The following is a 23,272-nucleotide window of genomic DNA, read 5'->3' on the forward strand; positions in this document are numbered from 1 at the left end:
TGTCTCGTAAACAACTCTCAGCTAAGCTGACTATGCTTTTGTGTCTCGTTTCTTGCAAACGGGTTTCTGACGTCCGAGCTCTGGATTTAGCGGGGCGTAGATTTACCCCGGAAGGGGTGTCCTTCACCTTGTCCAGGAGAACGAAGTGTAACACTGCTTCAATCACATACCCGGTTTTTCCTAACAATCCTAAACTGTGCGTGGTGCAATGTATTAAGGATTACGAGGTGAGTACTGAGGAGTTTCGTGCTGATATGCAGGGGCAACTACTTATTGCTTTGCAAAAGCCTTTTCGCCCAGTGACGCCAGCTACCTTATCGCGGTGGATGCGCTGGCTCATGAGCGAGGCAGGGATTGATATCTCCAAGTTTGGGGCTCACTCTGCGCGCGGAGCCATGGCTTCCAAAGCGTTTGTAACGGGTGTGAGCCTAGTGGATATCATGAATGCAGCTGACTGGTCTAATGAAAGTACTTTTAAAACGTTTTACTATAAGCCAATTGTCAATGTTGCTTCAATGGTGGTGGCTCAGCTTTGAACAAGCATAATCGGAGCCTCCGGTCCTGACATAGAATTAAAAATTTGCGAACATTCGTGACAAGAATTTTCAATTCTATTAAGGACAACGGAGGCGAGGATTATCCCGCCCAGAAATACATTGTCTAATGTACTGCTAACGTACTGCTATTTCAGGATTATGTTACTGTATGTATTGAATCATGCTATTTTGCATTTCTGTGTAGTTTCCCCACCCAAATCTCTCGTGATGTAATGCTGTTTCTTTTACAACCTTAAACGGTTTTTACGGGCTGTTTCCTTTCTTTCAGGAACTGACAACAAGTAAACCTGATTGTGGTCTATCGGCGATGAATCGCTTGGCAGTTTGTTGTTTCGCTCTCAAGCAAGTTTTCTGGACCGGGATCCAGTACGACGTTCGGCCCCGTTGGGCACACAGTTCGTTGGTGGGAGAAGACCCTAGCTGTCGGTGATCCTCAAGAGCAGGTCGTGCATGGACTTATGTACTGTTACAAAGAAAGAGGACTCTATGTGCTGACAGGGACCTTTTATGGAAGAGACTCTATGGTTGTCACGTGGTTTTATCTTTGTTTTTCATTGGCTGCTGTGAGCTTCCTAGTAAAGATTGAGAAGCATAATCCTCGCCTCCGTTGTCCTTAATAGAATTGAAAATTCTTGTCACGAATGTTCGCAAATTTTTAATTCCACATCTATTTGTCTTGACAATATTTGTATCTACAAGGTATGTATATCAACAAACACTCTTGCTCTACAGTACTGACACATAGCTTCAGCCCAGCAATGAACTGGTCACCAGTATTATTAGTTTCCTTAACTTGCAAGTAAATAATCCCTCTATTGTGTGTGATGTGTTTTTACAGTGTATTAGACCTCTCTGACTATTCGTTCATGCACTGTATTTAGTTTGCACATGGCATGGTCATTGGCCATGCCATACATGTGAAGAATAAGGAAAGGGTGTGGACAAGCAAGAGTGTAGGGAACCCAATTCATGCCTAGTAAGCAGTGGGCACAGGGCATCATCCTGTGCTCTGGGTGTACTATACAAAGAGTAAAAAGACACAGGGCAAGTGAAGATTATGGTTCGAGTAATGGATCTTAATCACTGAGAAGCGAAGATAATGAGTTATTTGGTCTGATTTCTGCTCCGTAATTAGGCCTTGTTTAATAAGTGTGACAGCCTCTTTGAATAATAAAGAGAAACTATACAAAGTAATCAAATTCATGAATTTAAATAACACTCTGAACGTTGTCATTTTAACACTGCGAAGGGCAGCTATCAGAACATGTTTTAAAAAGCAGTTTAAATTGAAACAACTTATTTTCTTAAATCATTCATACTAGTTGTAATAAATGAATTAAGTCATCACAATAAGCGTATTCCTGTTTGGAAACACACATAGAGGTAAAGATAGGTAGCTGTCGATAATGGTGATGTTTGCTCCACGGTGATCCAAGTCACTTCAAGTAGACCACAGGGGAGAAGCTCAGGTTGTCTATCATGTCACCTAGAACCACAACATCGAAAACTAATGACAAGAACCAGTCTACATGAATATGTTGTGTATGCACCCCTCCCCTGAATCATGTTTCCCTGCTAAACCGATCCCATACAGAAGCTTCACGAGAGCAGGAGATTCGTAGAAGAATATAGCACACCATTGCCCCGCCTCATCAGTGTATCCCCTTCCATATTTCAAATGTCTGGTGTCCTACCAGGCGCTCCACTCCACAACCTTTATTAGTACTCCCACTCCTCCATATGCCACACCATATGCGGTAACTTCCCTTCCCCTAAAATCACAAAATATACCTAGTGTCCTACCACCATGTCATGCCGCCCTTGTTAACACAATTGCCCAACCACACCAATATTTTTTTTACGTTCGTGGCATCCTGCCAGCATCCCCAGCGCCCTCTGAAACTCATTTGTCCAGACATCACCACCCTTCCTCACAACGCTCTATACGCTCCCTCCAACTTCTAGTCTGAAGCCACTCTTTCCATCTATGATGAGATGACTGTGGCAGCTCTCAAACATTTCCTGACAGCCATAAATCTGCAAAGACCCTTGTTTGACAGAAGAGACTGAGGTAGGTGAGGCAAAAGTATCACCTACATTACTCCATCTACCTATGATTGTTTGAGACCAGACGGAGGTGGTAGAACGTGGGTGAGATGCAGACAAGCAGCCACAACTCCACCCTTCACTCCGATCGCTCGGAGTCCAGGGGAGCTGGCAGATATGCATCCACCAGAACACTGCATTCATGTGTCAAACTGGGCTTCAAAACATTTGTATTCATGTCAATTTTCCAAGGACTTCTTTAAAAATTATGTGACCAGGAGTAGTCTAGTAATGTTCTGAAAGAGCAACTTGCTTACAGAAGATCGACACATCATATAAATAGCGAAGTGCTCTTTTTTTAAAAGACACATTATATTTGCTTTAGAGTGTGCCACTACACGGATGTTTATTTCCTTAATCTCAATAATTGAGCTGGTTGTTTTAGCAAACATTTGTACTACACCTTAAGCAGCTTAACAGTGTCAAAACTGACAACCTTATTAAATACTACGCTGATCATCTATAAATAGGTTATTTTGATTCGACAAATCATAAAAGCAAGTATAAAATATAATGTATAATAGAGTTGATAAGCATAGTAAATAAATACATATACTGCAAAAAGCAATGCCAACAAATCGTGTTCACATCCCACTTCTTCTTTAGTACAGGAACCCACACAATGGAAGGTACTCACTGTTGAGCATCGAAAAAAGTACTGTATGAAATCCATCCTTATGTGTGACGGGCATCAGTATTAACATATAGGATATTACAAGATATGAATGTGAGCCTACGGATAGCCAATAATACGCCAATGTTATGATTGTGCACAGTGTTTAATTTGTAAAAACACAATAAGTGCCAGGGCGCTAGTCAGGAGGCCTACGCATCTTTCACCACCCATTGCCACAGCCAGCATTGCCAATGACAGTACCTACACAGCTACTTAGCAGCACACTGCTTGCTACAAGTGTGACAGTTCATACTATTCCAGACCCCAAAGCCATAAAAGTGGCTTTGGAGGCCGATACTGGTTGTTTTTAATGTATACTGAATTAATAAATAATTGCGGCCCTGCTTCTTTCTAAATTATACAAACAGCGCCACCATGTGGCAACTGTCATAAGTGCCGGTGTTGACAATTAAGTGTGGGTTCCAGCACCGGAAACCACCGGCTCAAGTTAAGCACTGATAGTGCAACCTTGCAATGTAATGGTAATGAGAGGTTCTGAAGCTCAGTTATAGAGGCATTCACAGATACACGGGTACTTGTGATCTATAGGAGGTATGTGTTAGATGTTTATAGAGCAATAGATTATGAAATCATTTTGAACTGGGTCAAGTTTCTGACCAGCATAACAACAACGTCTTCATGAAAGTAGATGCTTCTAGGCAAAATTACCGCGTTCATAAATTGATACTAAATTCAACAAGATGCTTGATGGGCCCAGAACGAATAATAAAGTACATCTGAAGCATAAAATTAGGCTCAATACTGCAGCTGCAGACAGAGAATTATGTAAAGACACCGAAAGCTCATCCAAGCGAATATACCAAGAAACATAAAATCTCTTTATCATGGTGGAACCATACCTCTGGAAAAATGGCAATTATTCTAACAACGAGGTTCAAGTGATACTTATTCTGCAATTAATCCAGCCGCCGCCACTCCTGACCAATCTACATGAATCCATTCTTAGGGAAGGAAGATTTTGCCTTTCTCGGGATCCGGGGACTGGAATTCCATTTCTAAAACACTGCTAATGGCTAACGATGCTCTTCTTAGAACATTCTGATGAACATGCCAACCGGCTGGCTCAGGCAGTGTTGTGAATGTGATTTCCCAGTGCCTCTTGCGTTGCCTCACAGAGACAATCCACGCACTTCCATTTTTTCTGGTGTGTTGTCAGTGCCATTGTCTCATGAGTTAAGTTTTTACATTCCTCTTTCCAAAGCTCCACGCCATCAAGCTCACAAGCAGTAAGTCTACCCATTGATGCTACTGGCAGGCCCGTCAAGAGGCCCCTCCTACCAGCAGCATCAGGGAGGGACGAACAGATTATGGACAATCGTCCAGGAGCCTATCAACAGCCAGGGCATCCTACAGACTCCCACGTCATCTCCATGCTGCCACCAGAGTGTGAGATAATGCACGGTTGTCAACACCTCGGAAAGGGTGCCAACAAATACGTCATAAATCAACAACCAAACATCACAGAGAACATTGAAATGTATTAGAAAATATTGAGACATATTTCCAAAAATTATTTTACAACCAGGAAAACGTTAATACCAAATAATGAAGAAACCTGAATTATTAAGCTAGAGAACCAAATAAAAATGTAGTAAATAACAAGTTGTCACGCTAAGCCGGTCTTTCAACTTCCCTAAAAAAGAACATTAGAAACAATAAGACCATAAAGTGCTACTTATTAAATAACTCCACAGTGGGTGCATGCTACAGTCTCATGAAGGTCACCCTCTTAGCAAAAATAATATCGAGATCAACAACGAAATGGCCTTATAATAAAGGCATACAATCACCCCACCCTTGGACAGGGTCCACCCACATTACTCTAATCCACAAAATTAAAAAAAGAGTTCAAAAGGCTAAGAGATGTGTCAACCAATAGATCTTCCTCATGGTATGAGTCTCCAGAGTATATTCAAGGCTGCCTGGGATTGGCACCTGATGATATAGCCAATGCCTCTTCCCGCCCTCCCTACACACAAAAGAACCACAATTATAACTAAAAGAGCCCATGTTACATCTCACATCACCTTGATTTAATCCACCTCCCTTCCTAGTACTTTTTCATGGCAATGACAGCCCCATGGAATGGACACAGCACCATCTAGAATGTCCACAATCCTCTCTGCAGACCAGTGGCAAATGCGCTGCTGTCCCCAAGAGTCTGTGCAACTGCAGCAGCATGGATGAATCCAAAGAGACAGGTAATAGTACAAACACAATGAACCCCAATAATACTCTGCTGATGGGTCAACGAGACTGAAAGAACTAGCGCAATCTACTCTCTTGGTGCAACCATGCACACCACAGTCAACAGAAAATGTAACACTTCCATGGTACCACACCACAAACATTGGCTTAAAGGAAGGACTGTACAGCAAGCAAAAGATCTAGGTGTGATAACACCGCATAAGACGAGAATGAGTGTAGGCCAACCGTGCATCATAGTAAAAATCATTGTATCAATAGGTAGAGACTTTAATGTAAGTTGTAGTATCTCACCAATTGTGTAGTATCTTTTGAGCTCCCACCGGCGTGGATTGCGTCGCTGTGCATTGGCAGTGTTGTTCTGCTCTTCCTCAGAAGCAGTTGTTTTGGTCACTGGCACTACCTTACTGGCTTGTGGTACTTGTGCATCTGCCAGAGGGTTGTATCCTGGTGCAGAAATATCCACAGATTGGGACTTTTTCTTCAACCTACATGTGACAGAAACAGAATTTCCAGTAAATATACATTTGGTTTTGTATCCCTCAGAAAGAGGACATTGTTAACCACTGTCACTACAAAGAAAATCTGGATTCCAATTTCGTAAACATTTATACTGTATTTTCTAAGTGCCCAACTGTCCCATTAATTTGTAGAGTGGGCAGAAACCTAACTGAACCCTGACACTCACTTCTACAATAACATCACTGCAATTCTAGTTTTGATGTTCCACTTAAGTTTAACCTGCTGTTGTTTAGAACAACTTTCCTAACCTCTCAAGCCTTGTGCACAACTTTTTCGCTAACCTGGTTATAAATATGTATGCGCTGCACAAATTGCTTACTTTGTTAAAAACTCTAAAATCCAGGATTCTTCACGTTATGCCCCATTCTGAGCTGAAACCCCATATTGGGTCCTAGTGCAATATTAATGCATTCATTTTCCTCAGGAACTCAGAATATGGGGCCAACAGTGGAACCGGGAGTAGACTAGGACATGGAACATGTGACCAGGAAAACTTTGACACCTAGCAACACAGGTCAATAAATGCAAAATAAATGACACAAGGACAAAGGATTAGAAAGCAAGCGAGTTTTCACAGAGTGAGTAGAGGACATATGAATTTCAATTAGACAGGACACAAGTGGTTTGAGTGGTGTTGACCCGGTCAGAGCTAATCATACTAAGAAACACACCCCAGCAACAATCAGAACACTGCGCTGCAAAGATTATTGGAAGAGCATGAGACACTGTTCCCGAACAGCACACAATTACCGCTATAGCTGACATGAGTTAGGAGGACTAACCTTATATGAGTGGAGTTTTCACAAGTGGAAAACCTGTCACTTTATTGTGCATTTGTACATTTTCCTCCAAAGGACAGCATTTATCTCTTCGAAGGCTACCCATGCCCCACAGCCCTATGGGGTGGGTCTAAACTCTTCATGCCCAACTTGCACACACACACCAGACTTGCAGTAACATTAGGTACATAAATTAGGCCTGAGTTCCATTAGGAAGGTTTATGCATACCCACAGTGTTATTCCGCAGTTTGTGTTCACTGGCTTCTCAGTGTACACCCCCTGCTCCTCCACTGGGGAGTCTCATGTCCCTGACCCTACCCTTACATTTAGTACTGCTGAAAGTCTGCTCTATCAGTGGCCCATATTCAGATCTCGCTTCTCTGAATCAGGAAATGTACGCCCCCGAGAACTTTACATGTGCAGGTAAACTTAACCTAGATGAACAGAAGAGTTTGTGAATGAGTTCCTCAGTGAGCTGATAGAATTGCTTACATGGATATTGCCCTCTGCAGAAACCTGTGTGTGTGGAATATACCGCTTTTTTACCCATCCTTTTTCCCTGCAGGATATTACAACGCGGTCGTTACGACGACTGCGTTGTAACCGCACATACCATTACCCCGCAAGTCGTAACAACGACTTGCGGAGGGGGGAGGGGGCGCTGGATGTTGGAATAGTATAATTTACTATTCCAACTCCAGTCTGTGCGGGCAGTAGGGAAGGTGTTGGAATTCAAATCCAACACCTTCTGCACCCTCCGCAAGTCGTTGTTCTGAATTGCGGAGTAATGGTATGTCTGGTTACAACGCGGTCGTTGTAAGGACTGCGTTGTAATTCCCTGCGGGGAATTTTTTGGGTGGTAAACAATGTTTACCGTGTGTGTTTAACCTGAATGACCTGGATTTAAGCAATAGCCTCATAAAGCAACAAGCAAACCTAGGTATGAATGAATCAACTATTAAGCAAGCCTTGCATCATTCTAGCCTCCTTTCATTGTTCCTTGTGGCACCATTGTAGGATCACACATCTGATTAGTATAGGCATTGTATATAGGTCGCTACATCAGCATTTTCGTCATATTTGTCAAGGGAGTAAGTTAACCTCTAATGCTGTAAAATTTGCTGAGAACTCAGTGGCTCAATTATAGTTGGTTACTTCAGGGAGTTGGGCGGCGAAGGACCCCGTGCTCTGTGTTTTCTTGGCAGACCTCCTCCTTAATTTATGCTTTTACTTAAAACTGGTCTCTTTAACCTACCATGCCATTCTTGTGATAAACGGAGCTCCTATTTACCATTTTCTATGGGTTTGGAAAACTCAAGGTCCGATTCACAAAGAGGCTCCACAGTCATGGGGCAGGCTTCGCAGTCATGGCGTAGGCTACACAGTCATGGCGTAGGCTCCGCAGTAATGGCTGAGGCTCCGCAGTCATGGCGCAGGCTGGACAGTCATGGCAGAAGCTCCGCAGTCATGGCGTAGGCTCGACAGTCATGGCAGAGGCTCCGCAGTCATGGCAGAGGCTCCGCAGTTGTGGTGGAGGCCCCAAAGTCGTGGCGGGGGCTCTGCAGTCATGGCGTATGCTCTGCAGTCATGGTGGGGGCTTCGCAGTCATGGCGGAGGCTGCACAGTCATGGCGGAGGCTGCGTAGTCATGGCGGAGGCTGCGTAGTCATGGCAGAGGCTGCGCAGTCATGGCGGAGGCTCCACAGTCATGGCAGAGGCTCAGCAGTCACGGTGGAGGCTCAGCAGTCGTGGCGGAGGATCTGCAGTCATGGCGGAGGCCTCACAGTCGTGGCGCAGGATCCAAAGTCATGGTGGAGGCTCTGCAGTCATGGCAGAGGAGCCACAGTCATGGCAGAGGTTCCGCAGTCGCGGAGGTATCTCTGCACTAATGGCTGGATCTCCGCACGGCACACTGCATAGAGTATGCGGTGCGAAAATTCCACCACGCCTGCAGAGGCTCTTTGTGAATCGTACCCTGGGTGTTTACTAAAATCTCACCCCACGGGGACCCATTGTGTACGTTCCTCCCCTCCCTCCGTGTAGCCTGAGTACAAGATTTACTCCATCATCTGCGTCACTTTCCATTTGAACATGCTAATAACATTAGCATTTATTCTCTGGTACAAACTAACCTATACCCAGTACTTTAAATGGAAAAAAAATAAGTGCAGGTACTCACCTGAGATGTGGACTAGGGGACGGAGTTAGGGGGCCAGGGCTATGGGGGCCTGGCTACGGGCAGAGGTAAGGCGCTGGGCCATAGGCACACATTTAATTTGATTGAAGGTTAATTGGTGTGCAGATATGCACACTGCAGACAACACTCACTCATACAAGAACATACACAGGGACATAGAAGCACTTGTGCACGCAGACAGGGTATTTAGTTCATGTGTTTTAGAAACGCATAGTCTGATGTCTGCATTACTACACTTGGATTCCCCTCCCCCCAACGCCCCCCACTGCTGTGCTACAGTGTCATCATCACCACCTTTCTTCTCGATTTGGCTCCAATCAAGTGCTGCCCTACTCTGCTATGCCAGCAGGAAGCCTACTATTAGGTTTCCCGAGTCAGGAGATGTGCCTCTTAGTAGGCCCTTGTCGCACACTTACAGTGCAATTGTCTCCACAGAGCCTGAGTGGACACTGTCACTAATCACAGTGTGACTCGGGCCCCTCTCAAACTCCCTGCCTGCTCTGATTGAATACATGTGGGCATGGCTTAATTAGCGGATTGTAAAGGGAGATTAGCACTCAAGAGCTTCACGAAAATGGACCGTCTCCTCATCTGTCACGCTTCTTTCTTTACATGCCAAATTGCACCGAGTTGCCTTGCTGCCCCATGAGTACTGGTACTCTCTTTGAGACAGCAAAACGTTCCCGTATTCATAGGCAGAACATTTAGAAGTGCCGGTACTTAGTACCGGTGAGTACCGGCCCATTTAAAGCACTGCCTATACTATAAGTGGTACACTATACCATTTCCTTGATGTAAACTTGTGATACTCTGCCGTCAGGGACATCTTCCTGCGTACCGTGATATGCATTATACCATTTCCTTGATGTAAACTTGCGATACTCTGCAGTCAGGGATGCCTTTCTGCATACAGTGGGGTGCATTATACCATTTCCTTGAGGTAAAATTGCGATACTCGGCTGCCAGGAACACCCTCCTGCATACCTTGATGTGCATTATACCATTTCCTTGATGTAAACTTGCGATACTTTGCAGTCAGTGACGCCTTCCTGCATACAGCGATGTGCATTATACCATTTCCTTGAGTTAAACTTGCGATACTCTGCAGTCAAGGACGCCTTCCTGCATACCGTGATGTGCATTATACCCAGGGCTTTAAGTGGGCCGGGTCTCACTGGGTCGGAGCACCAGCAGTTTTTTAAAGGGGCCTCGAAACGGGTCTCTAGCGGGCTCTGTTTTGTGCCCTGTAACAGGCGGTCTGTTTTTTTCTGGACTGCAGTGACAGCAGGCACGTCGATGTGCACGTGCTCACACTGCTCACTTCTCACTAGTGGAGAAGTTATGGCATGAGGTCATGCCAGGTGAGTGTTGTAGGGGAAGGAAAAGCCTTTAAAGAGAATCATTTTCTCTCTGGAGTTCCCTTCTCTTTTTTAAACTCAGGAGTAGCAACATTGTCGTGGTGTCACCAGGGCTTTAAGTGGAAGCTTTTATCAGTATTATCAGTATTATATACAAGCCATAGTTGATGCTTATTTATCTTATGCAACTAATAACCATTGACAAAGCCAATAGTCCTGACTTGTTGTAGGTATGATGTTACTTGTTGTATCATATATCTGAATACAATGAAAGAAACCTCAAAATACGAGTTGGGCAGCACACTATTTTAAACCCCGATTTTTAGCTAAATGTTTTTAAGCCACACCCTTAATTACATTGGCCACGCCCCTTCGAGAGACCCCCCCCAGTTTTTCATCCCACTTAAAGCCCTGATTATACCATTTCCTTGATGTAAACTTGTGATGAACACTTGTGATACTCGGCAGTCAGGGACGGCTTCCTGCATTCAGTGGGGTGCAGGCTCCGTCTCCCCAGCGCTATGTTAATGCAAGGGAGCTCAATCAGCCCAGCTATAAATTTGAACCGTAAACCAAGATTCACAGGTAGCTTGTTACACTGGGAGAACACGCGATGACAGTCATGTTAACTACAATACTTTTAATCGCATGCATAAAGGAAGGTCATTGCTTTTGTTGACAAACATTTCACAGTATTGCAACAGCATATTCAATTATTTCATGGAAGTAAACCGAGAACAAACCCTCGCGGGAGTGTCTCTGCTTCTGTACTACAAGAAGCTCTGAGGCCTGTTAAGTAAGACTGGCCCCCGGTGCGGCTTCCGTTCTGCGCGTGCCACGTCCCCAGTCCAGCTTCCTCTTGCTGCCCCGCGCCACGCGGTCGATGCTGGTGACTCGCCACACCGTAGCCCCCCTGAAGCGCGTGCGCTGTGACACGCAGGGAGCACCACGCTACCTGCGGCCAGGTGGGCACAGCTTCTGGCTACACCGATAATATCTGAACTTCCTCTGTTATGATGCTTTCTGGGCAATTGCCTTGCCATTAACCCGTTCAGTAGAATTGTTTAAAAGCAGGTGTTACTAAAACCAATATGCATTGTTTAGGGGTGGGCCGAATTTGCGAAATTAACTTTCACAAATTATCGCGAAAATGTTTAAAATTATCGCAAACAAGCGGAAATATCGCGAAGATGCGGAAGCTTTTTTCCGGCATGTTCGCGAGATTTTCTGCATGGTTGCGGGTCGCCAACTTACCCATGTGGTTGCTTGCGGGCGCGGCCATCTTGTTTTGAGTTTTCTCGCGGTGCATGATCGCGAGAAGAAAGACGTGATCGCGCGACGCATGACGTCACTGCGGGCGCGAACTGTCGCGAGACAGCGCAAATGGCTAAAAACAATACACAACATCTCATGGAGAACGCGACCGGATCAAGAAAACTTGTCGGCGAACGCAGGGATTCAGGTAAGGTGATCGCGCGCGTGCGAGAATGTATTATTTTATAGCGCGAGCAAGAAACAAATTATCGCCAAGCTGCGGAAACCGGAATTTTTGACATTTTCGCGCTCTCCGCGGAACGCGACAATGTCAAATTATCGCAATTTCCGCGAACGGAACAAAATTTTCGCCCAGGCCTAGCATTGTTTGCGTTTTGAGTCTTGACAAAAATATTTAGAAAAAATCCCACAGCAGCGAAATTAAACCTAAACCCAAAACATTGCTTCCTGTATTTAAAGCATCCATGAGATAAAGCTTTTAATGAGCGATGATTCAGTTTACTTTTGAGATGTAAAGGCTGCCCTCGTGTACTGCAATCCAGTGACTCCATAGGAGCGGTAATGATGCACCAGTGAGCATGAGGTACGAGGCTAAAGCTCCAGTGTGGTAGACCCAAAGCCCACTCCATAAATATGTAAACGAATTGGTTAGGTTAGGTTGAGGCATTAACCCAAACCTAAACATCCCAAAAGTACATTATATTGTTAGCATTACTAGTGACATATTCAGTCATGTTGAGAAACAACAATTCATGTATTCAACCACGGTTAAACAGCGCTACCTACATGTGCTTAGGTTTGATTAGGCTATTCAGAAACACAAAATCCAATTTCAGCTATGATCCAGTCTGCATGCCTGAACAAATCCCCCCATTTTAAGCTAACCTTGTGAATAATGCACAACGCCTTTCTCAGAGGACCACACAAAATGCACATCAGCAATGTTTTCTTGTGAGAATGCACCCTTTCATGTGACCAGTTCACTTCCAAACTTCCAGCTAATGTATAGTAACTGTGGGTGGGGGGAGTGGTGTGCGGTTCCCCCTATACTGCTAGAGACTGTTAGTGCAGAGCATCTGTACTGCAGAAAGCCTAGAGGTGTCAGGGAAGACAGGCGGGCACGCATTGCTCTGGGAGTCGGTGGTGCTGTTCCAAGGCTGAGCTCCACTCACAAAGAGATAGGCAACTCTGTCTGGCAATAAAGAGACGATTGATCATTCATGCAGCGCAGATGGGCTTCTTACTTCATAATGTCAGAAGTGTCCCCTGCCGTATGTGGTGACTGGAGGAGACCAAGATGCTGGGCAAACCATAGCAGAGCTTGGATCAGCCTGTGACGGGTGAAAGCCTGGTCTCTCAGAGGTCCCACGGTACAGTCAGCAGATGTATGATGTGGCCAGTGACTGTAAGAGATGTGCTGCCTTACTTTGACTGAGAACTTAGTAAACCCAGAAATCCTTTGAGGTGACTCGTGTGAACTGTGGCTGAGGACCTCATCCTATCGCCATGGAGAGTGTTGGTGTGCGTGCTATCAAGAGCCGCTCTTGAGAGAACAAGATAATGGAGATCTTCATAGGCGATCCATGAATCCTTCCTCACCATTTCACATACCCGCTCCTCTCTGACATTTTTCATTATTCACACTTTTTCTTCACCGTGAACACCCGCTAATCAATTCCAGGCTGTGGACAGCACTGTATCCGTTACATTCTGCTTCAATGTGAAAGTACCTTCTTTCAGCAAGTCCGCTTATGAGTCCCCACTCATAGACCTATGACAACATGTAAAACATATTGGAACTTTTTTCTGCAGCCATATATTTTATCACTCCATATAATAAACCTTTGTTCTAACACCCTATTTGATTTTGAGCTTAATTCTTTTATCTATTGGCTCTAATTCACCCCTGACTCTTTAGAAATGTTTCACTAATACATTTTTCTCTGGCCATTCATTAAAAAAAAAAAAAAATTGAGCTCACTTATAAAAAATAATAACCAATTGTCTCAATGACACTAAAATGACAGAAGGAAAAAGTCTTATTTTGTTTTTAGAGTCCTTCCGGTGGAAGTTTCACAGCATGATCCTCATTATGATGGCCACACTATTCCCATTTGGCGGGAAACAATGTTGGATGAAATATTGGGGATTAAACCAGGGTGTAATATTGTTGCTACTTGCCACGAGTACCCATTTTCACATGACTCTCAGGTAAAACTAGGAGTTTCATGGTATTAAAGCTTCCTTAAAATTACTGATGTCCACACAATCGTGTACCAAAGAATTTGACAAGAAAAGACAAAAAAGGACAAAAACAGTTGACCAGAGTGTAGTATCCTCCTAAAACACCATCCGTTTTTAACATTTAAACATCAGTATTTTATCATGCGACTACTAATTATGGTTTAAAATTCATTACACTAGCAAATTTTGAGAAATGTGATATGACCCAAACACAGAGTACATCTGAAGAGTTTCTTCAAGGAAACACATGTTTCCCGTGGTTAGAACATGAATCAGCAGACAGGAAGTTCTTTCAGGGAGTAGAGAGAACAATGAGGGTCTACAAATGAGACACATGCAGAAATAGTCTTCAACACCCACAAGTCGCAGCACAAAGGAGAAAGGTTAAAGGGTTACAGCATCACACAACTAAAGATGATATTTTTATGATGAGGAGAAAGATCTAAAGATTTAACAAGTATAGATTGGTGATGAGAAGCAAGATACGGATGAGAAAATAGATGGCAATGGCTTTCAGTTGTACTACAGCATAAATTACCAAGGTGTCCCTGATCAGATTAATTATGCCTTCTCCCTTGTATCAGAGGGTCTTAGACGCTACTTATTAACATTTGATACACTGGCGTAACGAAACTCGAGGGGGCCTCCCTGCAAGGGACGTGCAGGGGCCCCCTCCAGGCTCAATCAGGAGCCCGGCAGCCCGAGTGCTGTGCTGCGGGGGCCCCCTGGAGCCCCCCACACCACGGGGGCTGCGGGGGCCTGTGTTACGCCCCTGATTTGATACCTTGTGCATGACAAGTTTTCTTCAAAGCTCCATGAAGAAATTTGTACAAATCAATACAGAAAAAGGCAGCCTAAATTCAGGGGCACCCATAAGCCCCACCCGATGGTGAAATGGTCAAAGCCTCTCAAGGGGATTAGAGTGTGTTGGTTTTATTCTCCCAGATGCTACAAGCTGCACCACCACAGCTTCCTCAGCTGTAGCTTTATGCCCCTCCTGAGCACCTGGCCCTGCTCTTGCGGCGGAAGCACAAGACCCCCTTGGTAGTCAACAGTGGAGGGTCGCCAGCTCGTTCCTAATGAAACTTCCGGAGGAAACAATAGCCATCACTGGTGAGATGTTTTCTCCTTTTCACACCACTCACGACCTTGCTGGTAGCATAGAGGAATGGACGTGGCTACATTAAGGAGAGACCAAAAGGTGCCAAAGCTACTTCTGCCTGGACATTGTGCACCCAGGTGTCAGGGGGACTCACCTCCACCACTTCCTGTTGCGCCCCAAGCCTCTAACTTCGGTCACAAGGTGCTAAGTAGTGATATTTCTCAACTTACCAACTTCTGAACAAGCAACCTTCCTTAAAAAAGGCAAACATGCAGACAAACCCTAAAATAAACAGTGAAATGAAGGACTCCGCAGTTCCCGCTGTCTACAGTGAAAAGTGATGGCTGCTGATAAAAGTGGGTCTATGCAATGTCTATGCTACACAGAACCAGTGCTGTAAAAGACCGCTGCTGTGTCACGCCAAACCTGGGCCCAGTGCAGACCGCAGGGACAACGCCTAGGAGTATTGTAAGCCCACAGCGAGGGCAAGAGCTCAGCATCACAAGGCACAGTGGGGCATATTATCAAGAAACAGAGTTAAAATTATCGCTGCTTTAGCGGCAGAAAACTGCCGCTAAAGCGGCGATAATGGGCTTGATAATATGCCGTTTAGAATTCCCATAGAAGCCCATGTTTTGGTGACAATATGGGCTTCTAATGGAATTCTGAAGTGCATATTATCAAGCCCATTATCGCCGCTTTAGCGGCAGTTTTCTGCCGCTAAAGCAGCGATAATTTTAACTCCATGCTTGATAATATGCCCCAGTGACATTTGAATCTGCCCTTTGGCCGAAACCTCATTACTCTGCTTTGAAGAAGATATACCTCCAAATCTCAATAGTGTAGACATAGAGCAGTCTGCTAGAAGCCTTGGTACTTAAAGGATTTACAGAAAGTATAACGTATCCGACTCAGAAATCCCTTAAAACTGATTATGAGAGAAAAAAACCCGTAATATAGCAGAATCCCTAATGCGCCTTTCACAAATTCCCCTCAATTTCCACCATAAATAGGAAACATTAACAAGAGGAGGTTTCTGAAAGTTACGCCAATTGGCAAAGCAGCAGCAACAAATGCTTCCAATCATGGTCGCTTCAGTCGCGTTGTAAGACTTTTAATGGTGAGCGATGGCTGAGATTTAGTTTCCACCACGAGCTCTAGCCACAGCAGGTAAGAGTAACTTTAAAGGTGAAGAACAAAGGGGCTGTTTGAGAGTTTGGGGGAGAGGTTACTTCACCGCAATGGTGACAAAAACCCCTCGATGCCATACCCAAGGTCCTCTCGCTTAATGTGGAGGCAGGCAGACCGTAAGTATGTTACCAGCAGAGCCTTCTCTGACTCCGTCACCGACATACTCCTCGGGTGGGCTGACAGAGTTTCGACCGTCAAACTATAGCCATCCAACAGCTTGCTCAATTTAGAGTGGGTGGTTGGTTGGCTTTTTTCTGCTGTCTGTCACCGGCAGGTAAAACCTGGCAGTGAGGAACAGTAAAAAAAAAAAAGTATATATGTTCCCCCCCCCCACTCCATCATGGCAAAAAGCTCCCATGATGTCAGGCGGCCAAGAGTTTTTCATTTTTCAAAACCAACCCCGCTTTGGAAGCTTGTTTTTGGAAAACGAAAAACCTTGTAAAAGGTTGACAGGTGGTCATCATGTATGATGGAGCCATCCGTCAAACTTTTACAACATTGACAGGAATCACCGTGATAACTGCTCTGGCCAGTGTTAGAAGTTGTCCGCGGGGCTGATGGACAACTCTAGATTTGGTGGGTAGGAGTCCCTTGGATGACGGGGTAATGTCCTCCGCCATCCTGATAGAGTCCCTTCCCATCTGACAAAACTAAAATCAGCCCCTAAGCCAACATGTACCATAGATATACTTTTATTATGGAGTACACAAAATTGCAAAACATCACGCATTTAAATCAACAACTTATGTATATTTTCACATGTATGCTGCCTTCCGTCCACCAACACAGGTAGGCAGGCAGCTGTTGTTTTAATCTAAGGGTCTTTTTTACCCTATTTTCTTCGCTAGGGAAAGGTCTATTCTCTGCAGAAAACCCCTTTTCACGACACCCCTCTGAAGAATGGTAGAGACCCTCTCCAGCCTATGAAACACTGTTTCTACTACTACTGGCAGAGGCATACTTTTTGTCATGCTATGTCATGTTATGCTATTGGAACTTGTAAAGCATGACGTTCACCTTAGGAGGGCATTTTAGAACTGGAGAACCAAGTGAAAATCACAAAAAAGACAGGTAAGGCAAACCCTCAAAAAGGCCATAAGGAGTAAGGGCATGCCCAGGTTTTGTGAATACTCATAATGTTTGAACTTTGTGAGTGTCCACATGATTTTCAGTGGGCGCTCTTCCCCACTTGCAACTTTGACTGACACTCAGCATGAAAATCCCACTGGAAGGCTGACTTTTTCGAATGACTATGCAGAATTGTGCTGTACAAAGAATGCCTTTGTTTGCTTGCAGGTAACACCCCTCTGCAGAGATCCTGTTTATAATGCTCGTGGAAGATACATATAGGCATAGAAAGCATTATTTATCTTTGCAGTTCATACTGAATACCATACCTGGAGGTTTCAAAGTTCTGTGCAGGTGTAGGGGCGGAGCGAAGAAATGAAGTTTTCAGAATGAAATAGATTTTCTTTACATTCTAGCATGCTCGAAGTGCACACATAGCAGTGGGGAACCTTCTATCCACTTGGTCAAAGACACCAAAAATAATGGCAGCAGTGCCTGCAAATTATCTAACCAATGGCAATTGCTCAGACTACAATTCCAACCCCTCATTTATTAGCCACTGTGCCACTCTACACAGAGTCGCGCCACTGGGAAATCAGTACTGACTATGACGTAAAGACCCTACGGTCCTACTCCATTTTGAGTAGGCCCTAACTTCTTCTTAGGTGACAGGAGTCACCATTTTTTCTAATTTATGCAGAATCATTGTCATGTCTGCCATTGATGTACATGTTGCCTGACATTATTGTTCCAAGAACTGTGAAAATGTCAAGTCATTCAGACAATGGCATAAATATAACACCTGATACAACACCAGTCAGGGACAAGTGTCTAGATTTTCACATCAAGGTCAAATAGAAGGAGACATATAGCCGAAACAGCGTAGTCTGAATTGACGTCCATTTACCTTATATGATTATCAGCATATATCTGGAACAAAAACATTGATGCAAATAATCTATGTCAGAAGTTTCTGAACCTATATCAGAAATTCCAATCCTTGTTAAAAGATAGTATAAAAATTGCTGTTGTGTAACCATTTTTGATGAGAGGTCCTTCGCCCAGATAATCTCACAAGATACTGCCCGGAGACGTTCTTGACTGCTGTCAGCACACAAAGAAGATGCTGCATCGCACTGGATGCAGATAATGAGCTGAGTCCAGGAGAAAGGACGCTGCCGCAGCATGTGTTTTCTTTTCCCAGGGAACACTGCCTTCACGCCTCTCTGATAACCACAGCTTTTGCTGTCAACAAGGTATGCAGTGTATTGATTCTCCCTAAGAAAGTACAGATTGCAAGTTCTACTTTCCATGCTCCTAGTGTAGCGCATAGAAGTAGGGGGCATATTATCAAGAAACGGCATTAAAATTATTGCCGCTTTGCTGTAGAAAACTGCTGCTAAAGCGGCGATAATGGGCTTGATAATATGCCCTTGAGAATTCCCATAGAAGAGTCCATGTTCTGGTGTCAACATGGGCTTCTATTGGAATTCTCTGCGGCATATTATCAAGCCCATTATCGCCACTTTAGCGGCAGTTTTCTGCCGCTAAAGCGGCGATAATTTTAACACCCTGCTTGATAATATGCCGCTAGGTTTTTTAGGGTGTTAGGTTTTAAATGACATTTTAACTATGTTGAAACCGTTCATTTTATTCTCATTTTTCACAATGCGCCTATTTGCTGTTTTTATGGTTAATTTAGATGTGCTGAGAAACAGGTTCACCATGTTGCAGTTAATACTTTTAGTTAAGCGTGTTTATTCTTCCTACTACTATTTGTGTGTGTGATATTGTAAAGGGTGCAATAGGTTTGTTTCCGGGATCACAGTGCCCCACGTTCCGGCGTAGGGGTTGTTAGTTACCCAGGAGCAATGATTTCACTTCAACAATGTATTGGGCAGGGTTCTGCGGGGCTGCAATAACCTGTCTTTCACTTTCAGTGCTAGTGCATTGAACCAAGATCACATGTGTCACCCTTGGGTGAGAAAGCAAACCTTGTAGAGCTATGCCAGAGTTGTAGTTCACGCAACAACTATGCTCCTCACGGGAGCAGTCCATCCCAAACTCCCAGGCGAGACTCTGTCCAGAAGGGAACACAATTAACCCCAGCAACGCCAGCCTTATTAGGCCTCTTCAGTGAGGTATAGGATGGTTCATGTGGCAAAACAATCAAGGAGCCCAAGTTTGAGCATGGCCTTGCCACTTAGAGCCTCTACCTCAGATGGCTTGGAATGCTACTTAGAGTGATTGTTATTTGCAGGCATTCCTCCCATCACCTTATGTGGGCTTGATCAACATCTTCAACCATAAGGTAGCTTTGGGCTTATACTAAAGGAGGAGATGATTGTGCAGGGATACATACTCCTGATTCGACTAATTAAGTCAAGTGGCTTCTGCTTGGAGGCATGGGGAACACAATTCATCTGAGGACAATTTATAAAGATATCTGGAGATTGCCATAGATGCTAATCTGTGTGCATTCAGCCACAGTGTTGGTCTCTGTAATATGTACTCATAGAGTCAGGCGGGCAACTAGAGCCAAATTTCGGGGGGGCTGAAAAAGATTTCGGGGGGGGGGGGCTAAGTCTTCCAGCCATAGGCAGAGTGGCTGTAAGAAGGGTTGAAAACACAACAAAATCCTCATTAACGAGTAAATGGTCTTTTAAAGACCTGTGAAGTACTCGGGTCCGGCTGCAATTAGACAGACGCCAGCCCGCGAGGCTGTCTCAGCCGGGCTGACACACATGACGGGGGGGCTGAAGCCCAGTGAGCCCAATGGGTGTTGCGCGCCTGCATAGAGTGTTGAGTGTGGTTGAGGAATATGCTTGAACGGGGTCTACCCTACCTGAGCTGAAAAAGGCATTTAGGCTTCATGGTACCCTCTGGTGTTTGTCACATTTTGAATCCAATAGGTACATGGTTGTTGCCAGGATCTGTTGTAGGCATGAAAGTATCTTTGTGTTTTCTCTAGGTTGGTGCCTCAGTATGCTGTAGTTGTGCAGCGGTGGGAGCAGATGAAAGAAAGATGGGTCAGATTTAAAAGGACGTACAAGGTTTTGCAACGTAACCATGGGGATGCAATTGTCAGCACTCAGTGGTGACTATATGTTCTGTGGATATGTTGCTTCTCAGCATTACAGAACAATGAAAGTTAACGAGCAGTTGATATGGTTGCTGATGTGGCTGCCATTCTTTTGTTTTCTGTGCTTTGTTGTGAGTGCTGGGGGTACCAGGAGTAGGACCATCCTTGCGAGGTGTGTGTTGCAGAGGTAGATTTTCAGTTCTTTCAGAATGATGGGGAGGCATGGTACGAGTGGGTAGATGTATGGCTTCTGCCAGTTTAGTGGGGAGTTTGTATAACCCGTTCTATGAATTGATATCGTCCTGCTTTTCTCCTTCTGGGACGCCCTGCATTCACAGGGCGTCCTCCCTTTACCGAGCTGTGGCAGTATGGGCCTTCCAGGAGGAGTTTTCCAGCCTTGAACATTTCAAAATCATGAGAAGCACTGTCCAAATTTCCTGATGGCTCAGCCACTACCACTTGTGAGAAGGATGCAAAACACAAGCCAAGCAGAGCCTGAAGATCAGCCTGTGTGCACGATTGTCAGCTCCTGTTCCAAGCATGATTGCACATCCGCAGTCAGCATAGGGGGGCACATCTCATGATCCTTCTTCTCAGGATCTGTGGACTTGAACCCTCATTCAGAATTGAGTATAACAAATATCGGTGAATATGGTGGGTCCTCTGCAGCTCTAAAGGTAGGCCTATTGTTGTTCACTGGGTAGCGGCTAATTGGGGACCTTTGGAAAGTCAATAATGACACAAAAGTCGTGGGTGTTCACGAACCTTCCAAATCATTTTTACTCCACGTTATACACTTTAAGTCAGTATGAGCAAAGGTTTGTGCAAGTGTTTGAATGAGGTATGTAGGACAACAAGACACTGGCATATTTCTTAGTGCTGTTGGACATGGGTTCTCCACAGACAAAATATTTTCTCTGTGGAGATTAAATGGATAAAACGTTAAATAAACGCAAGCACCAACTAGCAGGTCTTGCAACAGAGGAAAATCCTCTGGTTTTCAGTTCGGTGTGCACAAAGAAATCCACAATACGCCTAGGTTTCCATGTGTAGACATGATTCTGTGAATGACATCCTGAAATGGATGTGACTCATAGGAGGAAAGTTGTGATTTGTAGAGTTTTGCAAGCAAGTCTGATATTAATCAAGTTCATATCAGCCATTCCACATTTAATAACTGGTGGGGGAGAAAGGTTTCCTTGATTGACAGCAGTAGTAATAGGGCAGAACAGTATGTCTGGTTGGGAATCTTGGGTCGTCTCAGCAAGCCACTGAGGATGAGACATCCAGTAGGACCCAGAAGAAATACAATTGTTTAGAAGTTATCCACAGTAATGCTGATCAGCGGCAGCCCTCTTCACCTTCCGAAGGCCAGCTTCTCCTCGGCATCCCTCCCCGCAATGTGGCACCGCCGAGGTGTGGCCAGACTTCCAGGCTGACCATTCCACTTGGTGGTAGTTTAATTCTCAAGAAGATCTGGAGCAATAAATCTCACTTCACGGTGGTACCAGGTGAATTCACTGCAGCTAAAAATGACCCGCCCCCCACACTATCGGCACGCCCAGACAATGCACTTTCACGGTGCATGAGGTGGAGATGGATAAAGTGGCCAGAGAACTGGCTGAGAAACAGGCACAGGGACAGTTAGTGCAACAATTCCTTGCTATGGAGTGTAAAACGTTTACAGAAGTGGTAAAGGATTGTGGGGGCACGAAGCAAGCACCGTTTGAGCATTATGAGTGCCTTCACCGTCCCGCCATCAAGGTTCGAGGACTGCAAAATGGGCCTGCTCCCCAAAAGAACACGGAATACACAGTACTTATTAAGGACTGCAGATGCAAGGCCACAAAGAATGACACAGATTAACTAAGTAAGGAATACACTAATCAATATACAGTGAACTCCGTCAGCTAGACTGCCGACTTTGGTGCTGGAAACCAGGGTTCGAGCCTCGGGGTCGCGTCCACATCCTGTGATTCTGGGCAAATCACTTAATCTCCCCGTGCCTGAATATGTAGTGTAAATACGGTGCTCGTGTAAAGCGCTCCAATACCTTCGGGTCGAGTTCTTGCTATATAAATATGCAAAAAAACAAAAAAAAAAGTAAAGATGGAGGTGGGGAGAAAGCCCAAAAGTGCCACGACACACAAGCTTCCTCAAGAAAATTAAACCTAATTATGGGTATTTAACGAAATCAGCTCATAAAATAGATAACTGTTCTAAGAAGTTTCTACTGAGTATAGGAAAATTAGAAAAATAAGTCTAAAGGACCTACTTGACATGTACAAAAAATAAATGTTTTCTAAATCCACGTATTAAATGTCACACGACCATGCACAGCTGGAATAAATGCGGTGTTTGAGATTCTCCTTAAAGTGAATACAATTTGCATTCATGAATTTGCGGGCAGACTTTGCAGCTCACGTATGCAATGAGGCGACGCTCTTCTCAATGCCTCAGAGCGGTGGTTCTATTTAGGTCGCATTACAGTATGCCCGCATAATTCCTTCGGACTCACAGTGCATAATTGCAACGCACTGGAACCGAGCCCTGGGAAGGATGCACCCGGCAGAGCAGGGGTGAAATCCCTCCCTCATATTGGCCCTGACAGATTCAATGACGCATTGTGTTTTTAACTGGGTCACAAAAAAACATTACTAGTCGAGTCAACTTGCAACTCGTTTAAAAAGAATACACTCAAAAAAATCAAACATTTAACAAGATGTGGGCATGTCATAAAATAGCATATAAGATGCATATGAGAATTCTTACAGAAAGATTTCATATCAGGGCTTTTGACTGAGAAGTCAGGGCAGGAAGGAGAGGGGAGCCGGCGTCAGCGCCCCCCCCCCCCACCCCCATCTCTATGCTATTTATCTTCTGGGGACG

At 44.6% G+C, this 23,272-nt stretch overlaps 1 protein-coding gene across 4 annotated transcripts in view; it reads right to left on the bottom strand.

Annotated features, from left to right (window-relative positions):
• The window catches only part of OXR1 (oxidation resistance 1), a 1,797,650-nt gene that overhangs the window by 1,030,752 nt on the left and 743,626 nt on the right, over window positions 1-23,272 (bottom strand). For all 4 annotated transcript variants that reach the window (XM_085605104.1, XM_085605101.1, XM_085605099.1 and 1 more), the window contains one exon: window positions 5,860-6,053. In XM_085605104.1, the coding sequence (XP_085461230.1) occupies window positions 5,860-6,053 (194 nt within the window). The remainder of the gene's footprint in view (window positions 1-5,859; window positions 6,054-23,272) is intronic.

This window comes from Triturus cristatus, chromosome 5_1 (genome assembly GCF_964204655.1).
Source record: "Triturus cristatus chromosome 5_1, aTriCri1.1, whole genome shotgun sequence".
Lineage (NCBI taxonomy): Eukaryota > Metazoa > Chordata > Amphibia > Caudata > Salamandridae > Triturus > Triturus cristatus.